A 25,587-nucleotide genomic window follows, 5' to 3' on the forward strand; every position below is an offset into this window, starting at 1 on the left:
ATGGGATAGTTACTCAAGTAAGGACTCAGAAGATTAACAAGTGTAGGATCAAGATGATTTTAAGGGAGCTATATAATGCGAAAGATCCTTCATGCCAAAGGGATCAGAAAAGTAGAAAGAAAACACTGTAGCAATCTAAATTGTTCTTGTATTCAATTGTGATCAATTTACATAAGTGTGACCTCATCGGACAGTGAAATGGTTCTGTTTTGTTTTCTTTGTTCTTTCTTGATCTCCTTCCAAATCCATACTAGCCGTTGTCAAATTCATTAGGACCTAGTTTTTCGATCAACTTTTTATAAATTTATTGTACTGGGCTCATTGGGCCAAGGTCACATATACCTTGGGCTTGGGCTACAACAGGGTCCTTACAATCATAATCATAATCATAATATTTTACAATGTATTAGCTTCTAATATTTACAAAGCATATATTTATACAATAATAAATCTATTAATTTCTAGAGTGGTAAGTTAATAAGTAAACTCATATTAACCCAAAACCTACAGTCCTTAATTGTGCACATTGAAGCAAAGCAGAAGAGTAATATAGCACTGAACAATCGGAGGGAAGTGAAGCAATATGAAAAATGTAGGAGATACAATGTTTTAGTGATGGTGCCTGCCTTTTTGTAGCGAGGAGAGGAATGAAAAGACAAAAAAGAATCCATCACATAGATTCATATTAGTAGAGTAGGTTCTATAGAGTTTATTGGAAATGATCAAAGAATATATTCCAAAGTACATGGAGAATAGAATCAGGAGTAAAAGGTGAGGTGGTTGACTCTTTTTTTTTTTTTAATTTGGAAACTTCTCTCTCTCTCTCCTCCAATTTTCGGCAACTCCATTGCCATAATATTTTTTCCCCCACAAATCAATTGGAACAATTTTTTTTCCTTCCATTTCGGCAACACCATTGCCACAAATCAATTGCTACAATTTTTTTCTTCAATTTTCGGCAACTTCATTGCCTAAATTACTATTAAATTTTTGCCACAATTCTTTTTTTTTTCCCCTCCCATTTTCTGCAACTTGGTTGCCATAATTCTTATTTTCTCTCTTTTTGTTGACATCTCATTTTGCAACCTGCATTTAACCTCACCTGGAGGGTAAAAATGTAATTTTGCATTGAAAATATGCATCTTGATTCTGGCCATTAGACCCTTAATCTTATTTCACCAAAATGATCGTGATGTTGTTACAATCAAATCGACTGGTCATAAGTCCTAATCGAACCACCGGATTGAAAGTTATCATCAAATCAAGTTTTAATGGCTGAGATACACCATCACAAATTGAGTTCGACTATATGTGATTTTGAACAATTGATTTAAATTGGTTATAAGTATAATCAATTTGAGATCGATGATGTGTCAAAATTTGATTAGTTAGGACTACATTTTATGGTAGGGTTGCACACACCTAATTAACTAGATAGTTAAACATTAATTATTCAATGAGTAATTTTTGCAATTATCTTTTAATTAGAGTAAATTTGGAACCAATTAAGTCTGAAATAGGAGTTATTGGAGCTATTGGAGCTATTTAATGTTATTTGGGAGCTAATTTGGGACCTATTAATGTTAATTGTGCTAAAACCATTTTCTAACAAATGACATCTGCTCACCATTTCATTGATATCTATCAGAATATTTTGAATCTGTGAATGAAGTTAATTTTCTCAGAAACTAGACATCCAGGGCTTCAATTTGAGTATAAGAATGAGACAATTCCGATTAGAATTGAGTTAGATATGACTTTTTGAAGTTAGCTCTACAAGCTGTTACAGCAGCTACGGGAAAACCGAATTTTGATTTGCTCCTCACTCCCACCAATCTCTCCCTTTAATGCACCAGATTTTCCCCAAGGCTAAAATGAGGTCTAGGTTCATGATTCTTTGTCAACCCTCATTAAATGACATTCCATTCATATTTCCTCAACCACTACTATATAAACTCTTCCACTCTTTCATTTCAAAGCACACAAATAACCCCATCTTTTCTCCTCTCTTGAGTCTAAAAAGTTGAGTAGTCTTGTCATATCTTGGTCTTGTTGAGACTCAAGGTATTGAGTGAGACTTACTCTTCCTCTCCTAACTCTTCTTTTCCTCCACCCTTAGGACCTCCCTCAAGAGTCTCCTTTTTCACCATATGGATCTTGCATGAAGGTATAATCCATTTCCCTAATTGTTTTTTGTGTTGCCATGATGAGAGTTTAAGATTAAAGCATGATAATAATTATTTAAATTCCTTTGAATATGTTTGAATGTTCTTAATTGTTCTTATATGTTCTTCACATGTTCTTAGTTGTTCATCATATGTTCATGCATAACACTAGTTTCAATCTTAAATCCACATCAAAAACATGAAAAATATGTTTGTTTAATAATTCTTTTAAATTCTTGAATCTAGGATATCATCATCCACACACATTCACTAGAATTTATTTTTCAATCCAAATGCGATGCTTAATAAATTGAATTAGAGTTTATCACATGCACACATATTAAATTCAACATGCAAATTGATTGATAACATATTAGATGATGTGATATGAATGTTGGCCACCATAGTCTAGAAGACCGATTTCACTGAGCAAGGTGGGTGCCTAACACCTTCCCACCTTGTAACATACCCTCCGAACTTAGATCAATGGTTGATAGACCAATGTTTATCCTTGTAATTTTCAATTTTTAGATTGTAATTAGGAAACAAAGTTATGTACTTTATCTTAAATTGTATCTAGGACCAAAACCATGTAATTTTCCTATGATTAATGTAAATTCAATTGAAAATTAATAAAATGAGAAATTTTTCTATTTTGGTTTTCTTATTTATCCCAATAATTAAATAAATGACAACTCCATTGTAAAACCCTTAATTAAAAGGGGAAAATATAACTAGTTGAACCTCCTACCCATTCACGTGGGTTTGACCCAACATCATAAATACGGGCCAGGGATGCGGTCTCTCATACTCCTTACCCCTTCTATTTTGGCAACTTGGTTGCCATAATTAGTTTCTCTTTTTTTTTTCTTCCCATTTTCTGCAACTTGGTTGCCACAATTCTTATTTTCTCTCTCCGCACTCCCCTAGAATTTCGGCAATTTGGTTGCCACAATTGGTTTCTTTTTTTTTTTTTTCCTCCCATTTTCAGCAACTTGGTTGTCACAATTCTTATTTTCTCTCTCCTCACTCCCCTAGAATTTCGGCAACTTGGTTGCCACAATTGGTTTCCTTTCAGCCACTCCTCATGCGGGCACTTCACCTAGTAGTTAGGCAGCAAATTTGGGCAGCAAGAATTTCGGCAATGGGATTACCAAAATTCAAATCCTCCCATCACATCACTTGTGTTTCCTCTCTCATACTTTTTGTTAGAATTTTGGCAACACTGTTGCCAAAATTCACTCTCTTTCGTCATTATGCCAAATAACTTTGAATAGTACCTATATCCCAAATAAACTCTATTTTCTGCAATATTTAGCCAAAAGACTCCCAATTTGATAGCATCTACCTAATGTTCCACATAGTATGTGTGTACGCTATAGGTTCATTTTAAATATTTTGTAAAAAGTATTTTTTATGTTCCATGTATAATATTCATTATATGGGATCACACTTGTGAAATTACAATTATATTATAATATGTAATTAAAAAGAGAGTAAATGTAAATGGTTAAGTTTAATATAAGTACTTCCTCAAAAAAAGAAAAAAAAGGTTTAATATAAGTAAGAATATTAATATATTGTTTGTGTGAATTCACAATTAATTTTTTTTTCTAACTTAAGTGAATAATTAATTTTTAGACTAAAATCCAATTATACCTGTGAGGACGAGAATCCCAAATCTAATTTCAATGAGCAATCAAGGTTATTTCTAAGGATGCACCTCGGACCCCGGGGATGAGCACTAGTTATGTGAGGCGCATAAAGTTAAAACATCAAAAAGGAAAAAAAGCAGACTTGGCATGAAATACGAGAAGGATGAAGAAAGAAAGGTATAGAAGACATCCCCTTCGCATTAAATACAAGATAACCACTCCTCTGACCGCATTAATGAGGAAATGACCATGAATAGTGGTGGCACAGCTAAGATTATAGGGAAAAGCTTACTGGTATGTTTCAGATGGGACAGAAGTCCTAGGAGTACAATCTCAACCCTCCATGGTGTAAGATTCAAATGATTTGTGGCTGGATATAAAAGGAAAAGTAAGGAAGAAAACTAGGGGGGACCTAGAACTCGAACATTTGTACAAGTCTAAGATATATATATATATATATATATATATTTATATTTATATAAAAGAACATTTCATCCTCGGACTTGACTAAGGAGTGTTTTTCCTTTCAATTTGTTTGCCTTAGTCATTCTAACACCAGCTAACCTATTGTGATTTACATTTAAACTTATTGAACGTTTAGTAACAAACCCACTCTCTAACAAATCTATTGTTGTGGGTTTATTGGGCCATTGTCCAAATCTTTTGGGCTGTGGATCAAAACGAGCCCTTACAATACCCATAAAATAGAACTGTCATTTCCGTTCCTAAAGTCTTTTTTTTTTTAATCATTATCGTGTTTGAACTTTAACATTTTTATTAATTTGCCATTTTATGATTTGCAAGGTCATTTTACTAGACTTAACTACAATTTTTATATATAAAATATTTTATGGTAAAGATCGAACTTTTCACATATTTAAAAGTGCATGTAAAAAAAAAAAAAAATTTCACCATACAATTATCCATCTCCATTTAAAAAGAGAAACAAAGAATGCCAAATAGGCTTATATCCCAATTGACACTTATTTTTGTTTTCATGTGCTATGAGTTTCACTACTCCCTCTCCTCTTCCAGGCTCGTTCCCCTAAAAGGGAAAAAAAAAAAAAAACTTAGTTTTTTATATAGATAATGGTATGATAGGATTTGAATTAATGACATTCACTTCATGATAATTTTTTTTTTTTTTGTTATGTGTGGAAGTTTAGTGACAAGTACCAATATTTGATTGAAAAAAACTTTCACCAACTATGCTTAGAGTACTTTCTCAAAAAAAAAAAAAAAAAAAAAAACTATGCTTAGAGTTTGGTTAAGAGAATTTTTTTCAAAATTTGAAATATTGTATTACTATTATTTATGAAAGAACTAATGTATTCTTCAAATCTTAAAGGAAGAAATTATTATTTAAGTTTGGACTTTGGAAAAAGTGTTAATCTCTCATATTTGATTTGAGGTATATATATATAGTTAACGAGTCCTTTTAGAGCATCTATTAATCATTAATTTTTAGAAAATTTTTTATAAAAAATTGAAAAATCAATAAAAAAATCAGTTTTTTTTTTTTTTGTTAGTAAGTGTGCGTGTGTGTATATATATATATATGGGAAAAATGCCCATACACCTCCTAAACTTTCAACTACTGGCCAAAAGACCCCCTCAACTTTTTTATTGGCCTATTTACTCCTTAAACTATTCACAACTGCCAAATCAATACTTTAGTTAGTCACACGTTAAAACACTAACGGAATAAGCACATGTCACTCACGTGACTTTCAAATACAAACATAAAAAAAAAACCCAAACGTCCAAAACCCAACGGTAAGAGGAGAAGAGAACCAGGTTCGGCAGAGAAAGAGAGAATCCATGTCGTTCAGAGCCACTGTCGAGCTTCTCTTCGCCGTCTCGCCGCCCTTATCCCGACGACGTCTTAGTGGTTTCGCCGCATTGTTCAATCTGGGTAAGAGAACCAGGTCTGGGAGAGAGAGAGAGAATCCATGTCGTATAAAGCCACTGCCGAGCTTCTCTCTGCTGTCTTGCCGCCCTTATCCCAACGGCGCCTTGGTGGTTCCGCCGCATTGTTCAATCTGGGTATGTCTCTCCCATGCCAAGCTCCAACCATCTTTCTTCCTCAATTTGTCGCCGACCCAAGCCCCAAGCCTCCATCGCTGACCCATTTTGGCGTTTGTGTTTCTATTTCGGTATGGGTTTCAACATTTATGTTTGTGTTTCAGAGTGGATTTCGGGCTGTGTTTGTGTTTCAATATGGGGTTTGGCGTTTGTGTTTGTGTTTTGGCATGGATTTTAGGCTGGGTTTCGGGCTTTGTTTGCATTTCGGGCATGGGTTTCAGCCTCTCTCTGCGTTTCGGGTTGGGTTTTTGCTAGTAGTTCTCAATCTATTGGTTTCGATTTGAGTTGCTCATATTTCTACTCTTTTTTTTCTGGTTTTTCTGATCTGGGTTTTGCTCATATTTCTGCTCATTTTTTTCTGGTTTTTCTGCACATTTTTTTTTTTTTTTTTTGTTCTTCTTCACTGGTTCTTGATGGGTTTTGGTCATAGTGATGGTGTTGCGGTTATGCGGTGGTTTCTAGATTGAACAGTGCGGCGGAACCACCAAGTAGACGACAGAGAGAAGCTTGGCAGTGGCTCTGAATGGCATGGATTTTCTCTCTCTCAGCCGGACCTGGTTCTCTTCTCCTCTTTCTGTTGGGTTTTGGACGTTTGAGTTTTTTTTTTTATGTTTGTATTTGAAAGTCACGTGAGTGACATCTGTTTATTCCGTTAGTGTTTCATTGTGTGACTAACTAAAGTATTGATTTGGCAGTTGTGAATAGTTTAAGGAGTAAATTGGTCAATAAAAAAGTTGAGAGGGTTTTTTGGCTAGTAGTTGAAAGTTTAAGGGGGTGTATGGGCATTTTTCCCTATATATATATAAAATGGAGAGAGAGAGAGAGAGAGAGAGAGAGAGAGAGAGAGAGAGATTTGGACATGAAGAGTTGAAGATAAGGCCAAAGAAGTTCTCTCTCTCTACGAGAAGCTCGACAGTGGCTCTGAATGGCGTGGATTCTCTCTCTCTCTCTGTCGGACCTGGTTCTCTTCTCCTCTTTCCGTTGGGTTTTGGACATTTGGGTTTATTTTATGTTTGTATTTGAAAGTCACGTGAGTGACATTTGCTTATTCTATTAGTGTTTCATCGTATAACTAACAAAAGTATTGATTTGGCAGTTATAAATAGTTTAAGGAGTAAATTGGCCAATAAAAAAGTTGAGGGGGTCTTTTGGCCAGTAATTGAAAGTTTAGGAGAGGGGGTGTATGAGCATTTCCCCTCTCTCTCTCTCTCTCTCTCTCTCTCTCTCTCTCTCTCTCTCTCTCTCTCTCTCTCTCTCTCTATATATATATATATATAATGGAGAGAGAGAGAGATTTGGACATGAAGAGTTGAAGATAAGGCCAAAGAAGTCATTTGGATGCCCCTCCTAAAACCCACAAACCCACCACTTTCATCAGGGAAAAATCACAGAGACAGTAGACAGTCAGTCATGGCTTCAATCTCTCTCTCATTCTCATCTTCACTCATCAACAACACCTCTTTCCCCTCCACCAACCTCAGACCCCATCACCCAAAACCATCTACCTTCATCCACTGTGCATTTGCACCACCTCCACCCAAAACCACCACCACCACTTCATCTTCATCATCTTCAGTGGCCAAAAAGAAGCACTGGAAGCAAGGTGAGTTCCCTGGGTTTTCAGAAACCTCAATATATGGTACTTCAAAGAGGAAGACACCTCTCAAGAATGTGAAGAAGAAATTGGACCGCAAGAACAACGCCAAGGCCTGGGCTAACACTGTCACTGAAACCTTGTCTGAACTTATCCAAAAGAAACAATGGCTCCAAGCCCTTCAGGTTTGACCCTTTACTCTCTTTTTTTGTTCTTTATTTTGCTGCTAGGCTAATAAGACTGTGGTTTTGGTTTCTGGGTATTTGAATGTTGATGTGAATATTGTAACAATTTGAACAATAAAATTCTTATCACTCAATCTTGCTTAGACTTTATCTTAGAAATGCTCCACTATTTCTTTCAAGTAACTAGTGGTTTTGTGCTGTCAACTAAGCCCAAAAAAAAAAAAAAAAATGGAGCCCAATTGGTCTTGTGCCCTTTTGGCATTTCTGTATGAATTAAAGCTTTAGTAGTGAAGCTGAAAGTTTGGTAAATTCTAGTGAATAGAATTGCGAAGTTTTGTTCTTATCCCAAAAAAAAAAAAAAAAATTGTAAAGTTTTGTTAGGTGCTTAATTTATTTCAATTAGTATTGAATAAATAATGATAGAGATAGGTTTTATTTTTTCAAAAACTTAGTTTTGATTGAGATTAGTTAGGATTACAATTAGTTTGATTGATAGATTATAGGGAGTTAGTATTTATTTTTATCTATTTAGAAGACTGCCTTGTATAAATTCATATGTTAACAATATATAAAGAACTGTCTTGAATTTCTAAGTTACAAATTTTTAGATAGTCTAACATGGAGGTCTGGACTCCCTCTCAAAGTAGGAGGTCTTGGTTCCCTAGAAGCAATAACAAGTTTTGTCTGAAAAGATCTGGATTTCTGCTATATCTAGTAGGTTTTTTATTTTTTGATTTAAAAAAAAGCTTAATGGAACTTAACCACTTTTTATCGACCTCTTTTTTCTTCCAAAAAGCTTTTTAGGGCTCTTAAATCTCCTTTCTGGTTGATGAGCTCTAAGTTCACATGGTTACACACATCCAGAAAAGAGTTTTGAGAGCTCTAAAGCTCTTTGGGTGTGTCTTGTGGTATGTTAAGTGCTTTGAGAGCTTTAAAGCTCTTTTAGCAGAAATTGCCAAACATTTGCCAATTTTGTTAAAGAGCTTTAAAGGGGTCCTTAAAGATGAAAAAGAACTTTGCCAAAGCTGATATTTGGAGCTTTTAGCGCTCATTATTTATAAATCCAGAATTTCAAAATACTATTTACTGTAATTTGCAAAACACTAAAAACACCAAAGCCTCTACTTTTGACGGCAATGCCAAATGAGCACTAAGTAGTTAGTGGTGATATGTACGTATAAGTGCCTAAACTACCTTAGATGTTGGAGTAATTTTTTTTGGGGGTGGGTTTGAGCTAATGCTTATAAGCTTCATCCACTCATCTCCTTCTTCACTTGCTTAGCTAAAAAAAAAATGGTAGCTTTTATCAAGTTTCAAACTTGCAAGTATTTTCTTGTGAAAAAGTGTTTTAAATGCTTATTATATTGGCTCTGCTGGAATGTGAATTTTACCAGAACATAGCCTTTTGTTCTTCCACCTCTTGTTTATAAACTATAAAGAAGCATTCCCACATTTTGACGTTTACTATCTTATAAGTATAAGTTGTATAACTATGTCCTATCAGTAGGTTCAAATCAAAATCTGGTTGTTTTAGCTCTTATGTGCAGCAGTGGTTACTTTGACTGTTCAGGTTTTTGAGATGCTCAGAGAACAACCCTTTTATCAACCTAAAGAAGGGACTTACATGAAGCTCCTTGTTTTGCTTGGAAAATCTGGCGAACCCCATCGTGCAAGACAACTTTTTGACGAAATGGTTGAAGAAGGATTGGAACCTACTTCTGAACTTTACACAGCTTTACTTGCGGCGTATTGTCGGAAAAATCAAATTGAAGAGGCATTCTCAATTCTTAATCAAATGAAGACCCTCCCCCATTGTCAACCTGATGTTTTTACTTACAGTACCTTGATAAAACCTTGTGTGGATGCTTGTCAATTTGAACTAGTTGAGTCCTTGTATGAAGAAATGGCTGAAAGGTTAATAACTCCAAACACAGTCACACAGAACATTGTGTTAAATGGTTATGGTAAGGCGGGGAAATTTGACCAAATGGAAAAGGTGCTATCAGGGATGCTGGAGAGCAGAACATGTAAACCTGATGTCTGGACAATGAACACTATCCTTAGTGTGTTTGGTAACAAGGGTCAGCTTGATATGATGGAGAAATGGTATGAGAAATTTCGCAATTTTGGGATTGAGCCTGAAACACGCACTTTTAATATCCTGATTGGTGCTTATGGGAAAAAACGAATGTATGACAAAATGTCATCTGTGATGGAATACATGAGGAAGCTTCAATTTCCATGGACAACATCTACTTACAACAATGTGATCGAGGCTTTTGCAGATGCTGGGGATGCAAAGCACATGGAGTACACATTTGATCAGATGCGTGCTGAGGGTATGAAAGCAGACACCAAGACTTTCTGCTGTCTTATTAATGGATATGCCAATGCAGGTCTCTTCAATAAGGTGATTAGCAGTGCACAGTTAGCTGGGAAGTTTGAGATACCTGAGAATGCCTCTTTTTATAATGCGGTTATATCAGCTTGTGCAAAGGCAAATGATTTGATGGAAATGGAGAGAGTTTTTACGCGGATGAAAGATAAGCAATGTCAACCAAATTCCACAACGTACTCTATCATGGTCGAGGCATATAGAAAGGAAGGTATGAATGACAAGATCTATGATTTGGAGCTGGAGATGATGGCAGATGTTCATAGAAGTGATGATGCCGTTGAAATTGACTCTATGGTTGACATCGATTGAAAACTTAACATAACTGCTTGTTTTTTATCTTCTACCTTTTTGTGGGTCTAGCTGAATTGTTCTTATGATGAGGCACTGGGCACTACCAGCGGGTTACTGATTGATCAGCTTCGGATGGATAACAACAATTGCTGTGTGTCTGCAAGTCTTTCTGAAGTACTGTATAACCCTTTAAACATCCCTGATATATGAGGGGGAATAATCTTGGTACCTTTTGTACATAGTTGATGTGTTAATAGACATGATTAGTCCCTCTTTGCAAACTTGAGGTGATTCTTTAATTGTTTTGAAATTTCAACTCTTTTTTTTTTCATCTAAAATGCCAAATTTGTGGTTATTTCCTTTGTTCTGCCTCCTAAAATGGAATTATTCTTATTGTGTTATAGTTGATGTACACGGCTTTCTTGTGTCCTATCAATGCATCTTCGTTTGGTATTTGCTTGTTGGCGGATGTGGGTAAGTTCCATTTGATATATTTTTTTGACTATGATGCAAAGTTTTTCAGATAGATGAACTGGTAAAATTTTGTCTTTGCATAAAAAATCTAGATTCAGATCTCGTCTTATTTTATTTAATAACAGCTACACTTAATCCCAATTTGTTAACTTATTTATACAAAAAAAGAAAAAGACCTAGGATGCAAGATTTTCCAAATATAAGAAAGAACTTATGCTCGGTATTTTGTGTCTAATTGATTTACTTAGACACAACAAGCACGCAGACCAAAAAAAAAAATTTGCTCCGTTCACATTATTTATATTAAAAATCCTAAATAATTGATTCTAATTTGAACCCACTACTAGAACTAATTTTTTGCTCACCAATAACAGTTAATAATAATGTACTACTTAAAATTTGTTATGAAATTGATGTTGAGATTTGCTTGTAATTATTTATGTGTCTTCTGGGTTAGTAGACATTATATTTGAAATTGAGGAAGTTAAGAAGAGAGTTGAGTTTTTCTCGAAAAAAAAGAAAAATAAAAAAAGAAGAGAGTTGAGTTATTTATTAATAAGAGAATTGAGCAAAATCCTATCAAAAAAAGAAAAAAAGAAAAGAAAAAAAAAAAAGAGAATTGAGCAAAGACTACCCACTAAACTCTTTCTTCAATTTTTTTTTTATTAATATATATATTCGGGTCACTTCTCTCCCTTCATATAAATACAAAAAACAATAATGCCAAGATTGAGTCTAATTTTTTTTGGATTTGTTATGGATTTTCAACGTACTATATTGTTATATCATTCTATTTTATCCCATAAAATAAAAAAGAGTGAATGTGTCAGCCGTTTGAAGTAAAAAAACAACCTTTTTATGTTTTTTATTAATATCAAGGTAATGGCAGAAGGATTTGCACTTGGACGGTATTATTTCACGTAATTTTTATTAAGATACAAGTAATGGCAAAACGGTTTTGCACTTGCACGCTATAATATATTTTTATCATAATGTGACACCATCCTCACATACAAAGTTTAATGTATAAGATAACACTTGGTATTTGTTGGTAATAAATATTATTGCCTACATTCATTCTCATATTATATGCATTTAAAATGTGAAATATAGTGGGTTGTAAAATCTCTTGTCACCAAATAAGAGATTTGAATTCAATCCCATCCTACACAAAAAATCAATTGGTATCTTAGTTTGATGATAAAGAACAATCATCATGGAGCGGATGCCATAAGTTTTAAATACTATCCTAACTTAAAAAAAAAAGGGTGAAATATATTACATGTTATAGACACAGTATGTTGGTGAAATTCAATCACAAATTTAATGCATAGGATAATATGTTCTGCATATTGCCAATATTGGGCCTCACTCAAAAGAATAAAATGTTGCCAACTAAGGTTAAGCACAACACGCGATCAATAAGGTTATGATGTCTTTGATGAGTTATATTGTGTTTGTGTGTTAACTGTTTGTCAAATTGCCCCCAATGGCCTATCTAGCATTAAAAAAATTTCTTTATCCTGTGCCGTCCCATGCCCTTCCATTAATTAAGCAACATAATCCCTATCTTGAGCTTTCCGAATGTCAAATTGCATTTCTGTTGAGTGTATAAACAGGATGCTGATAATGTCTAATTCCTTGACTGTCTTTCTTTGAGAGCTCAGTTACAACAACCCAAGTCAGATGTAGATTCTATTCACACTCTTATTTATAGCTTTGTTGTTAATACTTGTATGGGGCCCACTTTTTCAAGAGGCATGGGATCAACACATTGGAGTCAGATGTGGATTGGAATTATTTAAACCACTTTTAAAAAATAAATGTGACATGCTTGTGTGTGATCTTTCCAGATTTCTGCCATAGAACTGTTGAATTCTATGGAAGTTTGCATGCATGATTGTTGCCTACATTTTAAAAAGTAATTAGACATGGTTCATGGCGCTGAACCTAATATTATTCAAATAGTCCATGAACATGAAAACCTTGGTCCGGGTCAAAGATGTGCTTATCATACTTTGGTTGAAAGAAGTCAGTGGAATCAATTCTTCCATATACAAAGATTTAACGGTCTAGCAGTAACTGAATGAAGCTTGCTGTTTTGTACATGGATATATTCTTTTGTCCATGTTTTATTCTATTATTTCCTTTTCCTTGTGAATCTTAATCATATCTGAAAAATTATTTGATATTTAATTAATGTATTAGGAGGAAAAGGTGTAAATCAAATGATGCTTTTTTCCTTACAAATATTAGTCATGTCTATAAATGGCCTGTTCAACAGCAATCAACTTCCTAAGATAATACATTACATTGCACTTTGCATTATGTGTTTTTCTCTCATCTTTCTCGTTATATATGTATGAGTTTGAAGCTTTTCAGCTTATCCAATAATGGCTCAGCTGGGAGGACCAGGTGAGATAGAGGCTCTGCAAGTTGAGTTAGCAGAGATTGGAAGAAGTATAAGGTCTTCATTTAGAAGCCATGCCTTAAGTTTTGGGAGCAGTTCTGCTGTAAAGTCTGAACATGATATTGATGACAATGATGAATATGAGTTGCAATGGGCTTCAATTCAGAGACTACCCACTTTTGAGAGAATTACTTCAGCTTTGTTTGATGTTTATGGTGGCACAGGTGCAGATGAAGATGCTAAAGGGAAACACATGGTTGATGTTACCAAACTTGGAGCTCAAGAAAGGCATATTTTTGTAGAGAAGCTTATCAAACACATCGAAAATGATAACCTCCGGTTATTGCAAAAGCTTAGAAGGAGAATTGACAAGTAACCTTTTTTTTCACATGATATTCATGTATCTATTAACATATATTGCACAAACATACACATGTTTGTAAATTAATATGAATGTGCATACCATGTACATCTATTTTGTTATGCATAATATATTCTAAAATATGTGGTTAAGTTTGCTTCTTATTGGATGTCTGATTGTTTCCAGAAAAGTTGTCTCTAGAGTGGAATCAAATCTCCTTGTCTTGATGAGCTTAAATTTAATGCTGCATCTATAATAGTCTGATAATTCATTGTTTATGGTTAATTATTGATTTGCAGAGTTGGAGTAAAATTGCCTACTGTTGAAGTGAGATATGAGAATCTCTGTGTAGATGCAGAGTGTGAGGTAGTTCATGGCAAGCCCCTCCCCACTCTCTGGAACACCCTAAAAAGCATGATTTCAGTAAGTATCTTGACTTGTAGGAGTGACTTCCATATTTACTATTTAATTTAGTCGCTGACCCTCTGGAGATGTGAGAGCAAAAACAAATATTTGACATGCATATTATATCCTGTGGTAGTCATTACATTAGGTACTTCCTTGCAAAATGATCTTTGGTCTTATGTTGTGAATACCTCAATGCTTGATGCCCATTTTGTATTTGTCATATTCACTGATTCATCTTTTGGATAAGCATGGAAATGGACCTGTACCGCTTGACTTTAAGAACTCAAAACAAATTGTCCACTAGAGTCTTTTATTTATAAATTTTTAAGGCATTGGAGCTTTCTGTTTGTGGCAGGGCCTTGCCAAGCTTCCAGGTTCAAAAACTCAACAAGCCAAGATAAGCATCATCAAAGATGTCAGTGGCATTATTAAGCCCGGAAGGTATTTAGCAAAATTTAGCACTCAAAAAAAAAAAAAAAAAAAACTTTCACTAATTGAAAGGATATTGTCCATGAATTCATATTTCTTTTTTCTTTTTGAGAAGTAACTATTGGCCCCAAGGGGACGATGAAGGGGATATTCAAACTTCCATGAGTTCATATTTCTTTTTGGTAATGAAATAGACTTTTTAAATTTCAGTTACAAAAGACTATGTTTCTAAAGCTCTGTTTGTTGCAGTAAGTTTGAAAATATGGATATATATGACTCCTTCAGATTTAAACATGACATGATTTAGTTTGGGTCAAATATCCTTTCAAATTAGATTTTGTCCAATTTGCTGATAATACACACAAAAAGGTGATGAACAAAACGATGAGTTCTACTCTCCATGAAAAGAAACATATAGGTACTTCTACAGTTTAGTTAGTCCATATGATATCTCTGGCTTATGCATGCTGATTATTGTAGCCAATGATTTTTGGTCTATTTATAGATTTTATTATATAAACTTCCAAAGTTAATGGAAGTCACAATCTGGAGGGATGCTTTCACTTTTTGAGATTGTAATTGACCCACATTCTCGAGACCTCAGTACAAAGGTACTGATTGCAGAATTAATCAGTTGTACCTATTGCATGTATCACACATTTTACTATCTGTCCTTAAGAGAGATCAGCTGATTTCTTATATTCCTTATCACTGACTGATATCTTCATCCAATCGGTTCACATACCTTCTAAAAAATTCCTATGGAGTGAAAAATGGAAGAGTTTCACATTATCACTTTTTTGGTGCTCCTTAGGAAGGAAAGAATAGAAGTTTAAGAAAGGTGAAAGTTGACTAACTTTGGCTTGTCTTTGCTGCAGGATGACTTTATTGCTTGGCCCTCCAGGATGTGGCAAAACTACACTATTGTTGGCTCTGTCAGGAAAGCTAAGTCATTCTCTAAAGGTTCAGTCTTTAAATCTTTTTGAGACCTTTGCAAGGTCCTAGAAAAACAATACATTGGCTTTCTTTAGAGAATTGGAGCTCAACAAAATAGCTTTTGAACTTTTAAAGACTCATTCAAGCTATCTCATAATAATTCATCCTGAAATGTCAAAGGAAATTGCATTCAAATAATTGGTGTTTACATCAGATCCTATAAAAACATGATTATATGCACTAGACTATTCAGTTACTTTATACTTGTTTTCACTTGATCAGTATGCAATATGAATTGCATCTTTAAATTCTTCTTGAACTAATGCATTCTTAACAACCTACGTGTAAACAAAATAAAATGTCATTATTGGGCTGTTTGAAACTCTTTCTGTTCTTTCTATCTACATCAGTATTAACACTTATAGCATTATCTCAGATCTGTGTGCCTTTAAATTTTATTTTGACTTTTTTCATGGTTTTTCTTTGATCAGGTTAGTGGGGAAATATCTTACAATGGCTATTTGCTGGAAGAATTTGTTCCTCAGAAAACGGCGGCATACGTAAGCCAACATGACCTGCATATTCCAGAGCTGACTGTAAGGGAAACACTTGATTTCTCTGCATGCTGTCAGGGTGTAGGAAGCCGAGTTGGTGAGAACTCCTTGGCCGAGCAAAAATGGTGATTTTAATGCAGGATTTTTATCAAGCAGGTTTCAAATTGATGTTGATGAGTAGTTTTTATTTATGCATGAAAGACATTATCAAGGAAGTCACACAAAGGGAGAAGCAGGAAGAGATTATCCCAGATCCTGATGTAGATGCTTACATGAAGGTACCATATAGCATACATAAAACTTCCTCATCATGTATACATAGCTTCTCACCACGCTTTCACAACTTCAGCAAAGCCAAAATATTAAGCAGAAATAACTTATTGGACATTGATGTGGTTGAACAAGTTTGTTTCTTTCATATGTAAGAGTACAGTTTATCCCGTTCATTTTTTTTCCTTGAAAGAATGAAAGGAAAGTAAATTGAAGTAAATATTTCAAATGCTTAAGAGGGAAACCATAAGTTAGAAGTTTTGTTTCCTCTCTATTGTCCTCAAAGACAGCCTTAGATCCTGATTCCTAGGGGTTGGCTACATAAATCCATTTTTGCTATTCAGCTCTAAGTAAGGTTGGACTCAGTTAGATCATCATTACAGAAAACATTTATACAATAAGAAGTTTATTTTAGTAAGCTAATCAATGCGGCATTCATACAGCATGTAATTTATTTATTTTTATATCCTTAAAATGATTAATGCAATGTTCTCTATTCCAATGGTTCAGGCAATATCAGTTAAGGGTTTGAAGACTTCCCTTCAGACAGACTACATCCTAAAGGTATAGTTTTCTAGGTTGCTTGTGCAGAGCTCAATATCATGTCTTCATCTCTTTTTTTAAGAACCACTCTCAATCCTTTTTTTTTTTTTTTTTTTCCGTATTAATGTGTCTTACAGATCCTTGGTATCGATATCTGCACAGACACTTTGGTTGGAGATCATGTAAGAAGAGGCATATCTGGTGGTCAAAAGAAAAGGTTGACCATAGGTAGTGTGGAGATTATGCAAAGTTTGTAGATGATGAATCTTTGTAGCATAGGCTTAAAATAATGTTATATGTAATATTCTATTCCTGAATAAGTTGTACTTTTAAATTTCAAGGGATTGAATCAATATGATTGTTGATTTATTTTGCATTATCTAGGTGAGATGATTGTGGGACCAACAAAAGCCCTATTTATGGATGAAATATCAAATGGCTTAGACAGTTCCACCACTTTCCAGATTGTTTCTTGCCTTCAGCACTTGGCACATATCATTGACGCCACTGCATTGATTTCACTTCTTCAGCCTGCACCAGAGACCTTTGATCTCTTTGATGACATTATCTTGATGGCAGAAGGGAAGATTGTGTATCATGGTCCACGCACTTGTGTTCTCAAATTCTTTGAGGATTGTGGGTTTAAGTGTCCAGACAGGAAAAGTGCTGCTGACTTCCTTCAGGAGGTAGATTTGTCGTTCATATTTGCATATCCAACTATTTCTCGTCATACAATCGTAACTGGTTTCTATATTCTTTTGCTTCAGGTTATCTCTAGTAAAGATCAAGCACAGTATTGGCACAAAACAGATCAACCCTACAGTTATGTTTCTGTTGATCAGTTTGCTAAAATATTCAAAGATTCCCATCTCAGCCACAAGTTAGATGAAGAGCTCTCTAAGCCATTTGATAAGTCTCACAGCCACAAGAACGCTCTATCCTCTAGACCATACTCATTAACTAAATGGGGACTTTTTAAAGCTTGTACAAGGAGGGAATTTCTTCTCATGAGAAGGAATTCTTTTATTTATGTATTCAAATCAACACAGGTAGCTCTTTTTGTTTGAATGTTTCTCTGTCAATTTTATTTAGCTTCCACTCTGACCCCTCTTATTCATATTTTTTATTTTTATTTTGGTATTCTTCTACCTGCAGTTAGTCATCATTGCTTCAATAACAATGACTGTTTTCCTTCGAACTGAAATGGCCGTTGACTCAACCCATGCAAATTATTATATGGGGTCATTATTCTATGCGCTCCTCATTCTTCTTGTTGATGGATTTCCAGAACTTCCCATGACTGTCTCAAGACTTGCAGTTTTCTACAAACAAAAAGATTTGTTCTTTTATCCTGCTTGGGCTTATGCAATTCCTTCTGCCATCCTAAAAGTTCCGTTATCATTCTTGGAAGCTTTTGTCTGGACAGCTCTTACATACTATGTCATTGGGTACAGCCCTGAGGTTGGAAGGTGAGATCTAGATGAAAAGTTCATCTATCAAAAAAGAAAGAAATGTTCCATTCTGTCTGAGATGAAATCTTGAGCGATATACTGTTAAATTGAGGGCAAAACTTTATATGATTACTTCCATGCTTGTAGGTTCAGTAAAGCTACTAGAAGTTTTTAAGAAACTTAGATAATTATGAATAATATATTTGTATCACTTGGAATGCAACTATATGCTTGTTAATATTGATGTATGAGATCTTATACCTAGACAACATTCTATGGTGGCTTTTGCTTTCTCCTAGGTTGTACATTGAATATTAAATATGTTTCTGGTTGATAACAAGATGTAGATGGTGAGTGCTGCTGTTTCTTCTTATTAGATACTCTTCAGTATAATTTTTTATTATTCATAATTATCTCAATTTTTACATCTGTTTATCCATGTTTCTTAGGTTCTTCCGCCAGTTCCTTCTACTCTTGACTGTGCATCTAATGTCAATATCCATGTTCAGATTTATTGCCTCACTCTTCCAAACTGCGGTTGCTTCTATGACAGCTGGTAGCCTGTCCATAATAGTTGTTTTATTATTTGGTGGCTTTGTTATCCCAAAATGTAAGATTTTTCTTACCTTTTCTCATATTCAAGCCGATGAAATTTATTCAGATGGTTGTGCTTAGCATATTTTTGGTTGCAGCCTCTATGCCTGCTTGGTTGGAGTGGGGATTTTGGATTTCTCCTTTGTCATATGGGGAGATAGGCCTCACTGTGAATGAATTCCTTTCTCCTCGATGGGAAAAGGTGAAATTTAATCACTTTCATTGTTGTGCTATAACCAAGAAAAAAAGAAAAAAAAATGCAAGAGTGATGCAATTTTTTTGGTTGGGCCAATAGGACAGTTATAAGGCTCAAATTTTATGATTTTCATTTGGTTTACATGGATTTGTTTGATTTCATGGAAAGTTCTTCTTGGAAGAACTTTTGGCAATTGAAGTTTTCCTGTTTGGCTTCATTTTATTGTAATAATGAAAACCTTGAAGTTCTGCCTTTTTCTTGGGAAAGTTTCCCTGTAAATATTTTCTCATAAAACTCCCTTCGGATGTTTGAAAGAGCAAGGTAAAGGAAAGGAAAATACTAATAAATGCTTAAAAGGGTATCCTTTTTTTAGCATTCTAAAGACTTTCCCTTTCATTTTCCTCATTCTTTTTGAATGAGGCTTTTCCTATTCAAATTGGAAACCTGCAAAAAAGTAAACCCTATTATACTTTTCTTACAAATATGTGAAGCTGTTCATCCATCAACTACTGATTCTTTGCTCCTTTTTCTTTTTCACAGAATCTGTCTGTAAACACTACTCTTGGGCAACAAGCACTAGAAAGTCATGGATTAAACTTTGACGGTTATTTTTATTGGATATCAATCGCTGCCTTAACTGGGTTCACAGTACTATTTAATGTTGGTTTTACCTTGGCATTAACTTTCTTAAAGTGTAAGAGCATCTCCTTTGCTTACGTGGACACTGAAAGAAACAAAATATTCTAGCATGTATGTTAACTTTCACTTCAATTTACATTCAGCTCCAGGAAAGTCTCGTGCTCTTATTTCTTATGATAAGCACTCTCAACTTCAAGGAAAAAAAGACAGCCACAACAATTTAAATAGAGACCAGACACCAACTGGTGCTTCTCCTAAAACTACTTTAGAACCTAGAAAGGGTGAGAAAGTCTTTTTGTCCTGATTATTCCATATTCTATATAATACTAGATCAGTAAGTTCATTCTACATCTTCTGTCAAGTTAAGATATGTTTTTCCACATTTATGAAATTTTGTTGTTCCTCAAATTTTCAGGAAGGATGATTCTACCTTTTGAGCCCTTAACTGTAACATTTCATGACATGCAGTATTATGTTGATACCCCTTTGGTAATTATAATAGAGCTAGTTTTACTACATATCCTTAGTTATAAAATACAAGGACTAGGAGTGAGAGCTATCTAAACTGAAATAAATTATTTTGACATAATTTTGGTCTCAGGAAATGCGAAGGCATGGTTTTACGCAGAAAAAGCTCCAGCTTCTTTCTGACATTACAGGTGCATTCAGACCAGGCATTCTGACAGCTTTGATGGGTGTCAGTGGAGCAGGGAAAACAACTCTTATGGATGTTCTTTCTGGAAGGAAAACCAGTGGTACCATTGAAGGAGAGATTAGAATTGGTGGGCACCCAAAGGTACAAGACACATTTGCTAGGATATCGGGTTACTGTGAGCAAACAGATATACATTCTCCACAAATTACTGTAGAAGAATCAGTGGTATATTCTGCTTGGCTGCGGCTCTCATCTCAGATTGATTCATTTATTAAAGCAGTATGGTATCTGTTTTTCTTCATAATCAAATATTTTGTCTCAGAATTGTTCATTTAAATGAATTTCACTGAAATTTCTTTTTGCAATTTCCCCCAGGAATTCATAAATGAAGTACTTGAAACTATTGAGCTTGATGGGATCAAGGATTCTTTAGTAGGAATTCCAGGTGTTAGTGGTTTATCAACTGAGCAGCGTAAACGGCTGACTATAGCTGTGGAGCTTGTGGCCAATCCTTCTATCATATTCATGGACGAACCAACTTCAGGTTTAGATGCAAGGGCAGCTGCAATTGTTATGAGAGCAGTCAAGAATATTGTTGAAACAGGACGAACAGTTGTGTGCACCATCCACCAACCAAGTATTGATATCTTTGAGGCATTTGATGAGGTAAAATAATGTTCATAACCTAGTTTCATAATGCAATGAAGTGAGGAAATTTGAATATGTTTCATAACATGCTTCCCTTGGTATAACTTGTATATAAATTATTTATGGTTTAGTTGTATATGTCCCATGTTTTACATAATTGCTTGCCAAGAGTTTTGTAGCTCAACTAGTTATCACCTCTTGATATTTTCAATGGAGACATCCAAGGTTCAAATTCCCCCTCCCTCATTGTAACGGTCAAAAAAATGTTTTACATAATTGCTTGAAATATCTTCATATTATAAGAACAAAGAAATTATCAACTTCAAATATTTTATAGATGATAATCTTCTTTAAGTTTCATCTCAGCTTGGAAGAGTTAATCCTTTTTTATTTTTTATGACACTTTGACCTAATTCCCATTTGGTGCAATTTTCACATCTTGTTAAGAGGAGTGCACAAAAACAAGTTGATATACTCATCCAAGCTTGTTCAGTAAGATTGAAGATTTGCAGGTGTGCTACTTGCATTATTCACGGACAGATAACTCACTGTTTCATTGTTAGTGTACATCTCTTTCCAAAGTGACGTGTTATGCATGATCTTGCATCCTTTGAACTCTTTTGGTGAGAATTCTTATAAAGAGGTTTTACTATCTTCAAAGATTGGGATCTTACAATTCAATATTCTAAGTTTAATCCAGTTATATTTATTTAATCTTTACCAATTTACATTTATATGTTCAGTTTTACTTCCCTCACTCCCCCCCCCCCCCCCACCCCCAACCCAAAAAAAAAAAAAAACTATTTGCTGTTTCAGAAAATATGATCATGTTGATTTATTTTATTTTATTTTATTTTTTATCATCCTTATGAATAATTTAATATCGATGTGATGTGGTAACATTGATTCATATCTAAGTTTAACTATACTGCAGTTGGTTCTAATGAAAAATGGAGGCCACATAATTTATTTTGGCTCACTAGGGCAGCACTCAAGTCAGGTTATTGAGTACTTTGAGGTCAGTTAATTATGCAACTTTTATATTTCATGTTAATCTTTTATTGTTGTCAATCAAATACAATATCATACCTGTGACAAAATTAGTCTGGATTCTTCTCCACGGCAATTTTTCTGTAGATTATCCCTGGGGTGCCTGCTATTAAAGACAATTATAATCCAGCAACATGGATGCTAGAAGTTACTTCAAAATCTGCTGAAGCTGAACTTGGTGTAGATTTTGCACAAATTTATAGGGGGTCCACTTTATATGAGTAAGTACACCATTTTATAAGCCACTGCATAAAAGCGTCTTTATCGCTGTCACCTACCATACCGAGTTTCTTGATGCGTCCTTATTGGGTAGCATGTTTACATGTATATGTGTCTACAATTGTTTATGTAGAGTATACTGCATTCTTTGCAAAGAACATAAATCATGATCAATGGATACTATAGATAAGAATTATACTTATTTATTTATTTTTTAACAATGTATACAATTTTTTCATAAAATTTATTTGATACAAAAATTTTAGAGCTTGTCTTAAATATGAATCTTGCTTTTCTGACTGTAGGCAAAACAAAGAGTTGGTTAAGCAATTGAGTTCACCATCCACTGGTTCAAGGGAATTGCATTTTCCTACCCGCTTTCCACAAACTGGTTGGGAGCAGTTCAAAGCGTGCTTATGGAAGCAACACTTGTCCTATTGGCGAAGTCCTTCATACAATTTGATGCGCTTTATTTTGCTGTCTGCCTCGTCTCTTCTGTTTGGAATACTGTTCTGGAAGAAAGGAGAGAAAATGTTAGTTGGGACAATTGCATTTATGTTTTCATACACCATTTGAACAATATAAAATTGATCCAAGTCCACTCAGAAACTAAATCTGCTTCCCACTCCTTTATCAGCCCTTGCTCATTGCAAGCTATAATCTAAGTTACTTCATTGATGCATTACATAATTCTTATGAATATTTTACAACCTTTATCATACTATTGACTTTTTCCTGGGTGATGATGAAGAGTATGATTCTCAATCTTTTTTGTTTTTAGTATATAAATTTATGCTCTACATTGCTACAATATGAAGCCGAAGTAGGAAATCATTGTGAAATAACTGACTTGACACTTTTTCTCTTTTTGGTAGAAACACCCAGCAGGACATCTTCAATGTCCTTGGTTCAATGTTCACTGCAGTTGTCTTCTTTGGCATAAACAATTGCTCAACGGTTCTGCCTATCGTTGCAACAGAGCGGACCGTTTTGTACCGAGAAAGATTTGCAGGAATGTACTCTTCATGGGCCTACTCATTGGCACAGGTTCAAAGCTCTCATGAAAATTAATTAAACTAAATTCTTGATTACAATTAAGTACCCGTTTGAGTACTGATGAAAAGGCAGCGTCTTGTGTCTGCGTTTTTTTCTTTTTCTTTTTTAGATGCACATTCTGTGGCTGTGGTGTGTTTCCAGTGGGTCCTGTGCACTATTCACGGGACCCACAAATCTTTTTTTTCAATAAACTTTCATTAAAAATGGGTCCCATGGCACTATTCACATATTTAAAAATTATTTTGTTACAGTGTTTTCAGTTTTTAGCAAAATAAGTGGTATTCAAACACACCCTAATTTTTTTTTTTTTAGTATATTGAAATGTTAAAGTTAAGCAGAGAATGGGTCTCAAACCTTTAAAAATGGATTTAATGAAGATATTTCATAAATTGTTAGAAATTTAGAGAATGGATGAAACTAATTCAACAGCTCATAATCTCCCTTTTTAAATTCTGAATACTTTGATGTACCTAGCAATATTTTAATTCAAGTAACTTGGATTGATTTTTTTTAGGTGTTAATTGAGGTTCCCTACTTGTTCACTCAAGCAGTTCTCTACGTGATCATCACATACCCTATGATTGGTTTATACTGGTCAGCCTATAAGATATTCTGGTCATTCTACAGCATGTTCTGTACGCTGCTATACTTCAATTACCTAGGAATGCTTCTGGTCTCATTGACACCAAATGTTCAGGTGGCTTCCATTGTAGCTTCATCTTCCTACACAATGCTGAATTTGTTCTCTGGGTTCATTGTACCAAGACCTGTAAGTTATGACTCATCAACCCAAAATCTTTTAGTCTTTACGTTTGAGATCAACTAAGTATGTCAACTACTCGGTTTTTTATAATTTCTTGAAGTGGAATTTTATTGTTGTATATACACTCACAATAAAAATAATGTAAACTTGTGTAAAATTATAACTTGCATGTGGATGGTGAGATTTGAATATGTCAAGCATCAAAAGTAACTCAAAAATGTTGTTCCTCCGTTGTTGCAGCATATTCCAAAGTGGTGGCTTTGGTTGTATTATTTATGTCCCACATCTTGGGCACTGAATGGTATGCTGACTTCGCAATATGGAGATATAGACAAAGAAATATCAGCATTTGGAGAGACAACAACAGTTTCTGCTTTCTTAGAGGACTACTTTGGGTTTCATCACAATCTTTTAGGTGTTGTTGCTGTTGTTCTTATTGTCTTCCCCATTGTCTTTGCCTCTCTTTTTGCATACTGTATTGGGAAACTGAACTTCCAAAGGAGGTAAATGTGGTCAAGATGTATTCTTATTCCACACATATGGATGTTACAATTGTTATTATGAGTTATTTTCAAGAAAATATATTTCACATCTATCATGTTCATATTATGTTGAACCATCAACATAAATCATAATACTCATGTCATGGAGATTCTCTATTTGGAATAGGCAAACCCTCTGTACTCAACGGAAATTAATCCTAATTGTGAATTAATTTGAAATTCATATTATTATTTTTTTACTTAGCAAGTAATACCAGGGAAAAAATACAAACAAATGCCACCACACTTTAACTGGATCATAATCCTCTGCATTCACTTTTGACTCTTTTGAGATAGAAAGTATCCATTTCAAGGTGAAGATTAACATGAGAAAGGGATGCTGTTTAAAAGAAGTTGGTCTCTAGTCATTGCATGATCCAGCATAAGGATTATTTCCGCTAATATTCGAGCAAGCAATACATCACATCAATATAGTGCCTCCATATAGGCGAACGTGTCAATTCAAATGTTGGTCACTAATGGGATTCCAAGCCTCCATCTTAAATCCATATATGAAGCAAATGATGCCTTTGCATGGCCCAAGGAAGGTTATTTCTGTACTTGTATAAGATCATAAAGTGCTGAATCATAGAAAGTTTGCACCAAAAGAGATTATAGATGATTTAGTCAAATAAGAAGGTGCATAGAACCTGGCTGGATTGGGGCTGGGGTAGTGGCTCCCATTCCTAATCAGTTCCATTCCGAAAGGTTTGCTCATGCTGGAGGGAGCATCCCCCTTGGTGATTGGTCTGCTAGTTCATGCAAATCCGAATAAGTTATCACAGGCGAGCCACATGCAGTGATTCTATTCAAGATTCTTCCAATTTTGGTGTTTGACTAAGTGGTTAGATATAATGATAGAAATTGGTCGATAGATTTTTTCAGTGAGAATGTAGTGTGGAATGATATTGTTTGAAATGAAATATTCTGATTCACATTGTTTTTGAGGTTGGGGGATGCGGTAGTTCTAAAAGTAATCGTTCTCTATTACACGCCATGGTATCTATATTGCAAGT

The 25,587-nt window shown here is 34.7% G+C and overlaps 2 protein-coding genes across 5 annotated transcripts; both read left to right on the forward strand.

Annotated features, from left to right (window-relative positions):
- Positions 1–7,200: 7,200 nt before the first annotated feature.
- On the forward strand, positions 7,201–10,733 carry LOC126688812 (pentatricopeptide repeat-containing protein At3g06430, chloroplastic). The gene is made up of 2 exons (XM_050383671.1): positions 7,201–7,684; positions 9,255–10,733. The coding sequence occupies exons 1-2, from the start codon at positions 7,244–7,246 to the stop codon at positions 10,389–10,391; spliced, it is 1,578 nt and encodes a 525-aa protein (XP_050239628.1). The 5' UTR covers positions 7,201–7,243; the 3' UTR covers positions 10,392–10,733.
- LOC126688811 (pleiotropic drug resistance protein 3-like) lies at positions 10,510–24,624 on the forward strand. 4 transcript variants are annotated; one of them, XM_050383670.1, is made up of 26 exons: positions 10,510–10,660; positions 10,778–10,847; positions 13,482–13,629; positions 13,918–14,041; positions 14,382–14,467; positions 15,334–15,418; positions 15,883–16,042; positions 16,147–16,223; positions 16,726–16,779; positions 16,896–16,986; positions 17,143–17,444; positions 17,526–17,807; positions 17,914–18,227; positions 18,659–18,819; positions 18,902–19,005; positions 19,540–19,693; positions 19,782–19,919; positions 20,054–20,127; positions 20,240–20,572; positions 20,669–20,959; positions 21,876–21,959; positions 22,079–22,212; positions 22,516–22,743; positions 23,086–23,257; positions 23,781–24,035; positions 24,270–24,624. In XM_050383670.1, the coding sequence occupies exons 2-26, from the start codon at positions 10,781–10,783 to the stop codon at positions 24,534–24,536; spliced, it is 4,185 nt and encodes a 1,394-aa protein (XP_050239627.1). In that variant the 5' UTR covers positions 10,510–10,660; positions 10,778–10,780; the 3' UTR covers positions 24,537–24,624. The 4 variants fall into 4 exon arrangements, with proteins under 4 accessions (XP_050239627.1, XP_050239625.1, XP_050239626.1 ...); XM_050383668.1 differs by lacking the exons at positions 10,510–10,660; positions 10,778–10,847 and having other exon boundaries at positions 12,406–13,629; positions 20,240–20,518; XM_050383669.1 differs by lacking the exons at positions 10,510–10,660; positions 10,778–10,847 and having other exon boundaries at positions 12,406–13,629; positions 18,719–18,819.
- Positions 24,625–25,587: the final 963 nt, after the last annotated feature.

This window comes from Quercus robur, chromosome 6 (genome assembly GCF_932294415.1).
Source record: "Quercus robur chromosome 6, dhQueRobu3.1, whole genome shotgun sequence".
NCBI lineage: Eukaryota > Viridiplantae > Streptophyta > Magnoliopsida > Fagales > Fagaceae > Quercus > Quercus robur.

What these genes read in the sequence shown, in the direction of transcription:
- LOC126688811 (XM_050383667.1), top strand. Translation starts at nt 13,241, where the DNA reads ATGGCTCAGCTGGGAGGACCAGGTGAGATAGAGGCTCTGCAAGTTGAG. An exon ending in TACAGCCCTGAGGTTGGAAG is followed by an intron (nt 18,228 to 18,658) that starts GTGAGATCTAGA and finishes CATGTTTCTTAG; the next exon opens with GTTCTTCCGCCAGTTCCTTC. An exon ending in TCTTTGAGGCATTTGATGAG is followed by an intron (nt 20,960 to 21,875) that starts GTAAAATAATGT and finishes ACTATACTGCAG; the next exon opens with TTGGTTCTAATGAAAAATGG.
- LOC126688812 (XM_050383671.1), top strand. Translation starts at nt 7,244, where the DNA reads ATGCCCCTCCTAAAACCCACAAACCCACCACTTTCATCAGGGAAAAAT. An exon ending in AATGGCTCCAAGCCCTTCAG is followed by an intron (nt 7,685 to 9,254) that starts GTTTGACCCTTT and finishes TTGACTGTTCAG; the next exon opens with GTTTTTGAGATGCTCAGAGA.